This window comes from Lactuca sativa, chromosome 5 (genome assembly GCF_002870075.4).
Source record: "Lactuca sativa cultivar Salinas chromosome 5, Lsat_Salinas_v11, whole genome shotgun sequence".
Taxonomy (NCBI): domain Eukaryota; kingdom Viridiplantae; phylum Streptophyta; class Magnoliopsida; order Asterales; family Asteraceae; genus Lactuca; species Lactuca sativa.
The window spans coordinates 96,091,180-96,101,437 of record NC_056627.2 but is presented as its reverse complement, the minus strand read 5'-3'; the positions used below and the strand labels follow the sequence as shown (position 1 = coordinate 96,101,437).

At 34.6% G+C, this 10,258-nt stretch overlaps 1 protein-coding gene across 1 annotated transcript; it reads left to right on the top strand.

The window, feature by feature from the left end:
• Positions 1–2,447: 2,447 nt before the first annotated feature.
• LOC111890896 (uncharacterized) lies at positions 2,448–5,932 on the top strand. The gene is made up of 3 exons (XM_023886963.2): positions 2,448–2,606; positions 3,410–5,597; positions 5,713–5,932. Exons 2-3 carry the CDS (start codon positions 3,470–3,472, stop codon positions 5,733–5,735), a joined length of 2,151 nt encoding a protein of 716 aa, XP_023742731.1. The 5' UTR covers positions 2,448–2,606; positions 3,410–3,469; the 3' UTR covers positions 5,736–5,932.
• The last annotated feature ends 4,326 nt before the right edge of the window (positions 5,933–10,258 follow it).

Here is a 10,258-nt window from a genome sequence, read left to right as displayed (position 1 = left end):
AAAAGACTGAATTCTTAATCTCTCTTTCTGCATTAAGGTTCATGTGTTTGTTAGTGTTGTGATTTGTACTTGAATCATCCAGGTTGCTTGTTATCGCTTGTTATTCTGTAATCATTATTTCACAAAGTTTCATTGTACATTTTTGTAGAGACAGAGTTTGAGTTGCTTTTCATTTTGTAATAATTTCATATTTGTTATTTGTTGTGAGAATCAATTAATGGTATGAAAGATGGTTTTAGAGCTTTAGATCGGTTCTGGATCTATTGTTTTATTAAGGTCTCATAGGTTTTTGTTAAAAACACTAGACGTCTCCAAACACTAGCTTTTGGATTTTTAATTTTGTGTAGTTTTGTCTAGTGTTTCACATCGATCATGTTTCCTTTATTTGTTGGTGACATCTTGGTCACATTGTGGTTATTGCTAGAAGACATTTTCTCATTAAGGACTTAATATGTGAAGTCCTTTGCTCCAACTTTTCAGAAGCTTCCTTGCCTTCAAATTATTCATAAAAATCCTTACTTTATGGACATGCATGTCTTTCCTAAAATTACATCAAAATGATAAGAAATGGAGTCAAAACTTCATGCATGGCACCAATCAACATTAAAGACTAGATTTGAACCATATGATGACAAAGGGACCCCAAAGAGTGATAAAGTTGCAAACTTTATCAAAATCGTCCATTCATAACAACAAATCATGAAGGAAAGGAGCTCATAACCTAGATCTACAAAAAATGAACAAAAAAAGGTGAGAACTTGGAGGCTTACAAGAGTCTAGAAGATGCACCATGAGATAAATATGAACTTGCTAGCTGATCATTAGCTCAACATAACCTTCCTTCAACCTTCAAGTGACCAAGACACCATCAAAAAGCTCACAAGACAAGAGGAGATGCTATGGTTTAGAAAGGAGGAGTGAAGGCTGAAGAGGATGCCCTAATCTCGAAGTTAGTAACCTTAAATATGGGAGAAACCCGGAAAATCAAGGGCTTGGGTTGCAGCAGCCACCATGTCTTGGCCTCCCTCTTGCCATGTTGTGGTGTTCATCAGAACATGCGATCTAGAAGTGTCATGTCACGTCATGGTATTCCATACACCACGTCGTAGCATAAGATTTTCTCTAAAACTTTATCTTTGCCCCCATTTTAATCTTCGACTAATCCATTTTAGAAAATGAGTGTTACAAAAGTCATTTTATGGTTACCCTCAAGAGCTAAAATAGTAAAAAAAAAAAAAAGATTTAAGAGAGCAAGATAATCAATTTATTAATTTATCATAGCTGGATAAATTAATTAAAATTAGTTAAAATTAATTTGGAATTAATTAGAATTAACCAGAACATTATTTAAAGGTACATGGACTGAATATTAATTCTCCAATAGTTCAGTTATAAATAGACCCTACCAGCATTCATTAATTTCGTCACTTGCTTCCTTGCGCTATGAGATTTCAAGTTTTGCAAGTCTCTTCTCCGCTCTCCTAATTTCTGGTGTTTAGTCGTTTGGGAATATCCTTTACAGACATTCTCCTTTGGATGCTAGAACCTTCCAGAAACCTCAAGTTTTTTAGATCTATAAGGATTCAAGAAACAAATTTGATTTTTTAAAGGTTAGTAATCCTATCTGGTATTGTTTAATATTTTGAAAGTAGATTGCTATATATTAGTAAAACCTAGATCCTAGGTCGCATGTACACTTAAGGTTATTTTAATTGTTTCCGTTGCCAAATACTTCATTGCTTAATAAGAAACTTGCTGAGGTTAGTGAAGCTTTTGCCGATGTCAACTCAAAATGGAGTTGTCATTACCGAGTCTATAATTCTAAACGCAATAGGTGATAACTCAACACAATCAATAATGGATATTAAGGAAAGATTAAGACTCTTAATGAAAAACTTAATCTACAAAAATTGTGGATGCCTACATGTTGATTTTCGAAAAAAATGTAATGAAAATTAACTATCATATAACAATAAAACGTACTAAAAATCCGAACTCGTTCTTCATATTATGTTTTCCCACAACTTCTTCATATTTTCAAACCATTTTTTTAGTTTTCTGAATTAGTTTATGAATTTTCAAAACTGATATAATCTATTAATACATTCAAGCGTCAAATAGAAGAACCTATAAAATAATTTCGAAACTCAAATAAACCTTTGATTTTTTTTTCTGAAAATAATGATTATTAAAAGAATTTGGAAAACAAATGATTATTTAATTAAAAAAAATTAATTTTTATATAATATTTTATTAAGAATTAAAGTATTTAAAATAAAAATATATCAATTAAAATGAAAAATAATGATCATACTTGGCCCAATTCAATTTTAACCCAAGTTCCCATAGATCATTCTAGAAATTACTATTTCAAATCCTATGGTTTTCCTATTGTCAAAACAAGGTACAACAATTGATGCTTATGTTACAACATCGGGAGATTCCTCTCTTCTCTAAACTCTATGGCTGGATCATAGAACAAAGAAACTCAGGTAGGAAACCAAAAAATTTCAGAGCCAAACCAAAAATCCCTCAACCTGTCATTACTTTCCTCCCCTTTACTCCTCCTCGTGTTCTCTCTGCAAGGCTTTATCGCTCTACATTCAGTAAGTTCTACTCTACGTAAATTCTTCAGCTTTTTCCCTCCTTTTTTGGTAACATTGGCGCATTTTATTGTGTGAAATGCTTCGCATATGATTTCATCTAGGGTTTTGACTCTTTCGTGCTGCTTCGAAGTGTTTTTTCTCTCACTATTGGTAACATTTCGGTGTATTTGGTGTTTCTTATACGACTTGATATTAGTTCTAATTTTGGATTATTATGGCATAGGTGATTCTTTCGTGTTTTACTTGTGCTAAATTTTGGATTTTTCGTTCAAAATGTTCTTAGATACCCTGCAGTCTGATTCGATTGACTTAGTTTCGCCGTAATAACTTAGGTTTTGATGTCCGAGAGGTTAATTTGTTCTAACCTGATAACGGGATTTTGCTGCATTATTAGGATTCATGATTTTCGATTTGCATTACGAAAAATTGTTTTTGGGAGCATGATATTACTATGAGTAGCATATTCATATATACATTCATGTCAACTTCTATATTTTTGGAATCTAAACGCAGAAATCTGTGGGATACAGTCTCTATGTAAGACATATCAATGTACATTCATATATTACAACATTGTCCTTTCAGTTTTTCCAAATTAAAGCAATGCACTTTGACAAATGACAAATTTACCCCAATATAGCATTGTACATTCTGTTTCTTTTTCTTATGATTGGGTGAAAATTGCTTTATATTTGTTTGACATCACTATAATATAATAAAGTAATAAACAAATCAATGAAAGTACATTCCTATTTCTTTATCTGTTTATTATTGCATCTGATTTTCATTTCTTTTTATTACAGCATTCTTATAAATGAAGGGTCACGAGTAATTTGTATTCCATTTTCCAAATCATTATCACAATGGAATGCAACAAAGATGAAGCAATCCGAGCCAAAAATATTTCTGAAAATAAAATGAAAAACAACGATTTCGAAGGGGCCCGCAAATTCGCTTTAAAAGCCCAAAAACTCTTCCCTGAACTTGATAACATTTCCCAAATAATAACTGTTTGTGATGTCCATTGTTCATCTCAAAAAAAGATAAACAATTCCCAAAAGGACCTTTATGGAATCCTTCAAGTCGAAAACATAGCAGATGAGGCAACAATCAAGAAACAGTATAGAAAACTCGCACTCATTCTTCACCCCGATAAAAACAAATTCCCAGGGGCAGAATCGGCATTTAAACTCATCTGTGAAGCAAATATGACCCTTTCTGATAAAGAGAAACGGTGTTTATACGACTTTAAATGTAAAGAATCCGCAAATCCCGAAATTCAAAAACCGCAAAGTCAAAAGTCAAAATCGGATACGAATGGTCAAAAGTCAACGTTTTGGGTGAATTGCCCTTTTTGTCTGATAAAGTATGAGTATGATCAAGCATTTTTTACCAAACAAATTCGTTGTCCAAAATGCTTCAGACTCATTATGGGTTTTGATGGTGGACCCCAACACCAACGGTCAACCGATGGGTCAACTGGTGTGGGTGGTTCGAACCAACGGTCGGATACGGGTCAACCCGTAAAACAAGAGGTTGAGAAAACTAGCAAAAGGACACGGGTTGTTGATGAAAAAAGCCCGGGAAAAAAGTCAAAAGTATCGAGTTCCAAAATTGAAGAGAAGAATGATGACGTGGAAGCAATGTATATAGATTGTAAAGATCCGGAGTTTACTAATTTTGATAAAGAAAAACAGAAAGAATGTTTTGAAGTTGATCAAATTTGGGCTTGTTATGATCCGATTGACGGGATGCCAAGATTCTATGCACAAATCCGAAAAGTTTTTAAATCCGGGTTTCGGGTACGGATCACTTGGTTAGAAGCGGATCCGGATAACCCGCCCGAGATTAAATGGGCCGAAGAAGGGTTACCGGTTGCTTGCGGTAAATTCATTCGTGGTGAAACCGAGGAAACGCAGGACTCTCTCATGTTCTCTCACCGCATCGCGTTTTCACATGGGAAAAAACGGTTTTCGTATTTTATTTACCCTAAAAAAGGTGAAATATGGGCTCTTTTTAAAGATTGGGATATAAATTGGAGCTCCGATCCGAAATCCCATATGAAATATAGATTTGAAATTGTGGAGATTCTTTCCGATTTCGAAAATGAAAACAATTCTGGTGTTGTTGTTGCTAGTATGGTGAAAGTAAAAGGTTTTGTGGGCTTGTTCCAGAGAACAAGCCCATTACAGCTCGTTGGGCGGAGGATTCCGCCCAACGAGCTGTTCAGATTCTCTCACCGTGTCCCGTCAGTAAAACTGACGGGCACGGAACGAGCAGATGTCCCTGTCGGAGCTTTCGAGCTCGACACTGCGTCTCTTCCGGACGACCTAAACGAATTCTATACCGAACCGCCGAAAAACACGGAATTTACGTGTTTTCATGATTTTGAATCGGATCGTAGGAGTTGGAAGTTTCGCGAGGGTGAGATATGGGCGATTCGTAAACCCGAGGACCAAAATCGTAAATGTTACGCACAAATTAAAAAAATCGAATCCTCTTTACATGTAGATCTACTCGAATTATGCACATCTAACGACATGACTAGGCCAAATGCGTGTGGTTTGTATAAAGCTTCAAATGGTGGAAGGCGGATAATTTCTCGGGATTCTTTTTTGTTTTTTGTGAAAGCCGAACTTAATGGAAGGAATCGGTTTAATATATATCCAAATGAAAAGGAGATTTGGGTGTTATACAATAAGCATGATGAGGATTCCATGTGTACATTTGCTGACGTGGAAGGTGAAAGTGAGGTTGTTGAAGTTGTTGAGAGAAATGGAGATATGATAAAGGTTATATGTCTTTCACGTGTGAGTGGTTATAAGTCAGTTTTTAGGGCTTCTGAGGTTGAAAAGTCAAAGTCTAGGGTTTTGGAGATACCATGTGGTGAGTTTAACAGATTCTGTTATCGGGTCCCGGCTTTTCTGTTAACTGATGAGGAAGATGGGAAGTTGAGAGGTTGTTGGGAGCTTGATGTTTCATGTGTTTCGGGTAATTTACATACATACATACATACATACATACATACATACATGCATACATTGTTTTGTTTGTTATAACATTCTACTTTATGGTCAACTGATAATAAACCATGGTCAATATGCAGGCACTTCAGTTGCTTTTTGGTGATTAATTTGGCAGTTTTGGGCTATCAAGTGTTAACATTTTTGGTTTAGTTTTTAGGTCGCATTAAAAGCCAGTTCTAAATATAAATATAATACTAAATAGTTTATGGTTTACATTATCTAATTTTATGTTGGTTTAAAAAATGAACCATATGACATGTTAAGTTATTAATCTTTATACTCAAAAGCGCATTAAAGTAATTGTTAAGTGTGTTTCATTTTTATGTTTGGATGGTATCATAAAGTAATTGCAAATAAAAGTTTTTATATTAGATGTTTGGATAATCTGAATGTTTGAAGTTTTGAAAAGAAAATCACTATCTTATTTTGTATTTAAAATTTGGATATGAATGTATATAATGATGAGTAGATAAAATGTAATATAGTTTAGCATTTGATAGTGCTGAATAGTTGCTACTATTTGAGAGAAAACAGATTCAATAATTATTTTGATGCCCCCATTTTACTAATTAATTCTTCTAATTCTTGAATCCCATTTATCTTCTGTTAAAGATGAATGAATTAATGTTTGAGAAGTGCGCAAAAAAGCCTTTAACAAATCTGTGAACTCGACTTTAACACTGTTAGAATTTGGTTTATGTTTTCTGCTTAATTTATGTTTGTATTTTACTTGAAAAATGTTTGTATTTTTAAGTAAGGTATATTATAAAATTTACGTTGTGTAACGAATGATTAAAAAAATAAATGATGAGAAGAAAGGTGAAGCGACGCTGTAATTTTTTCCTCTCATGAGCAGAAACTCCAAAAGACATAATCACATTTAGTTGACAGTTTGAAAATTCAATCATACAGGATAGGTTTTATTAAAAAAAAAAGAGAGAGAAAGAAAAAGAAAAAAAGAAAAGAAAAGCGTAACATATGTAAAAGAGAGCACTTAATGGATAAATACATCATCTTTCCACTTAACCTATTAAGTGGTGTTTCTTTTTGACTTAATCCATATGATACTTAATGCCATTCAAAAAAAATATGATACTTCATAGGTTTAGATATATCTTGCTGTTTCTTTTTTACTTGAATGCTAAAAAAAAGGAGCTCGTGGATAAGTTAAGAAATGGATGTCCTATATGTTCCATGATGATTCCAAATTAATTTTTAAAAAAATTGCCCTCATGTTCCCTCAAAAGAAACTCCCGTCTCCAGCACAATAGGAATATCTCTGACGTTATTTTATTATATTTTTTAGTTATTTATTTATTTATTTATTTTAAGATAATGAAATCCTTATTATCTTCTCACTGGAAAGCGGATCATCCAGGGGCGGATCCACCTTGGAGCCCGGGGTAGCCCGGGATACCCCTCAAAAAAATTTCAATAGTACTATAGTTGCGGTGATCGGCTTGAAGTGTTTCTTCCTCACTAAAACCCTAGCCGACCTCACTTCTTTTTCAGTCATTTTCTCTCTGGTTTCGTAGCTAAGAGGGAAGGATAAGCAATTCAGATGGTCCAATGGAAGGTTACTAAGGGTAAGGGATAAGAGACTTTCCCATTCAAGCTCTTGATGGACTAAATCGAGAAAAGGTCTCCGACGTAAAGCTGCGCTGCTGCAACAAAGAATAGGCTCCATATTTCATATTTTGACACAAATGGTCCCTCGGGTTGGGCATATAACCGAAATCTACCCTACATTCAACTTATTTTAACTAAAATAGTTTATGAAAATTACCGTTCACCCCCTTGACATATATATTATGTTTATTCAAAGAATAATGATTTATTATTATTATTATTATTATTAAACAATTAAAAGAACTACAGTTTTTATTTTTTTTCTTATTTTTTTATTATTATTATTATTATTATTATTATTATTATTATTATTATGTCGAATAAAATTGCGGGTTTTATTTTTTTTTTTTCTTATTTTATATTTCGCAATTTTTTTTGGGATACCCGTTTATTTTGACTCTGGCTCCGCCACTGGGATCATCTCTTCATATATCTCTCTTTCTTCCTTCCAAAAATTAGTGATCATTGTTACATATTTGGATCATTATATATGGTGATCCATTGTTCTTCTTTTTCAACTTATTGTTTAACGCTCGAGGAAAATGAGAGTATTACGTGCATCATGGTTCTTAGATATGGCTTTTCAGGCTTGAAAAAAATAGAAAATATTGGCTTCCTTACACCTTCTTAGGGTGGAGGATATCCATTTTTTTCAACTCACTCAACCTACTTGCCACATCAAACTTTTGAATCTAGTTTTTTTTTCAACCTACGATATATAAAAAAGTTGGAAACTCATATTTCCCAAAGAACTCAATCAACTTGCTATGTCACTATTATTATATTAATTAAACTAGAAAATTCAAAATAAAATAAAACATAATATCTTTTTAATTAAAAAAAACTAGTACAAAAGAATACATGATAATTAAAAAATGATAATAAAGGAACCACTGCGCACAGAACCCCTCATGTCAAATGATCATGCAGATTGAGAAAAAATTGCATATAGGAACCACCACCTTGTTTGGATTTACATTTTGGCCCGATTTAACACCCTAACCTACAAGTAATTTCAAAATCATCCATTGGGTTGCAATTATGTCATTTTTAGTCCTTGGATTGGAAAGGAGTAGCCATGGGAAGCCCTAGTGGCATAATGGTAATTCTGGAGCATAAGTAGTACAATGGGCGTACATGTGAGTATGTTAAGCATATTAGGGCGTGACCTAGTATGCTGGGTGTACTAGTGTCTGGGTGAAACCCTAACTTTTAGGGTTTGTGGAGTATTTAAGCATCATTATGGCCCTTTCCCCCCATTTTTTCATCCTCCAAGTTCTGGGATCGTTTTTGGCAAACCCTAACTCCTCTAGTGTGTGTGTATGAGTTAAGAGTGTGTTTCTTGTATGCTTGAAGGAGAAGTTAGTTCATCAAAGGAGTCAAGGAAGGAAGCAAGCTTGCAGATCTGGGATTATAATCTTCTTTGCGAGCTTCAGGAGGTATAAAGCTTCTACCTTTATGCTTGGATTGTTTGGATCTTATTTTGGTAACTTTTTGGTGTTCTTCTTGTCCCAAACGTCCCATTTTTATGCATGCTTTGTTTTGGACATTTTGAGCTGTCCTTTCAGACCCTAGGAAGGGTTGAAAATTACAAAAATGAGGTCCCTTTGGCTGGTTTGGCTGCATGTTGCTAATAGGATGTCTTAATGGATTAAGACCATGCATTAAGCCCTTTTTGGACGACCAAAGTCTTAAAGTTTGGGACTTCATGGTTCTTTAGTGCTTTTGAGCCATTGATATGAAGTTTGAGCTTAAGTGCTTAAGCTATTAAGTATATATTGGACTTTTGGATCTATGAGGGTACGCCCTGCATAGAGAGGAGTACGCCCCACATACTTGGCCAGCCTCCTCGTAACTTGGTTAATGCGAGGTCTCGTGTACACTAAGCATACCTCCGGTGTACACCTCGTGTATGCGACTGTTTTAGGATCCTTTGCTTTGGGTTTCGGGTATTGGGACATCTATTGGGGTTTGATACTTAGTCCCTAATGGACTATCTGGATAAGTGTGTTTTGGGCTAATTAAAGGATCGGACCTTGGATAAGGCCCAATTAGGAGTTGGGCCCAATTTGGAAAATTGGGCTAAGTGTGGGCCTTGAAGTAATTTGAGCCTTTTGGATCAAGATTTAGGTTGGTCTGCATTGGATTGTGTTGGGCCATCTAGAATTTTATGTGTGACATCCCCAAAATCTCGACAAGAAAAGACCGATTTTCATTTATGCTTTTAAAATAATTTCAGAGTAAATCCTTTTGATTTAACAGAGTTGCGGAATTTGTTCCCAAAAACAAAACGTGATAAAATAATATTTACCAAAGCATTTCATAAAGAAATGTATTTTCATTATATAATCAAAACTCGGGATGTCATGTTCCGATATAGACCATAAAGCATAAACGATAACATTACAAGTCATTCAACAAATATATACATATACAGACTTGTAAACAAAATAACTTGATGGTTCATCCATCCTATGCCCTTGCGCCACTACCTGTAATACAAATAAACTGAGTGGGTCAGGCTTGGGAGCCTGGTGAGCATATAGGGTTTTCAACCCACAATAAATAATTATATTTAATTTCCACCAACCAACAATAACCCAATTACCCATTCCCGTTATTCTCACTTTACGTCCCTAAGACAACTAACATAAGGGACCTAGTCTAAGAATATTTCATCGGGGCGACAACACATGCTTCGGGGGTTCCTCAGCAATATAAGTCAAATAAGGCAACCATGAGGGGGATGGAATACAACGAACGAACACCCAAGTTCATTAACACCTACAGGTTATGAGCCTGCTAGCGTTCCACTGGACTATCTAGAAAAGTCCGTGGTCGTCATCTAAATTCCGCTAGATGACTGGATCAAAACAACATCGAGGCCTCTCATTTGTTTATTACACACCAACTATCTACCCATGTTCTACCCAACATATTAGTAGATAAAATATATATTTTTATACATAGTTTTAAAACCTGTATAGCATGCTCAAT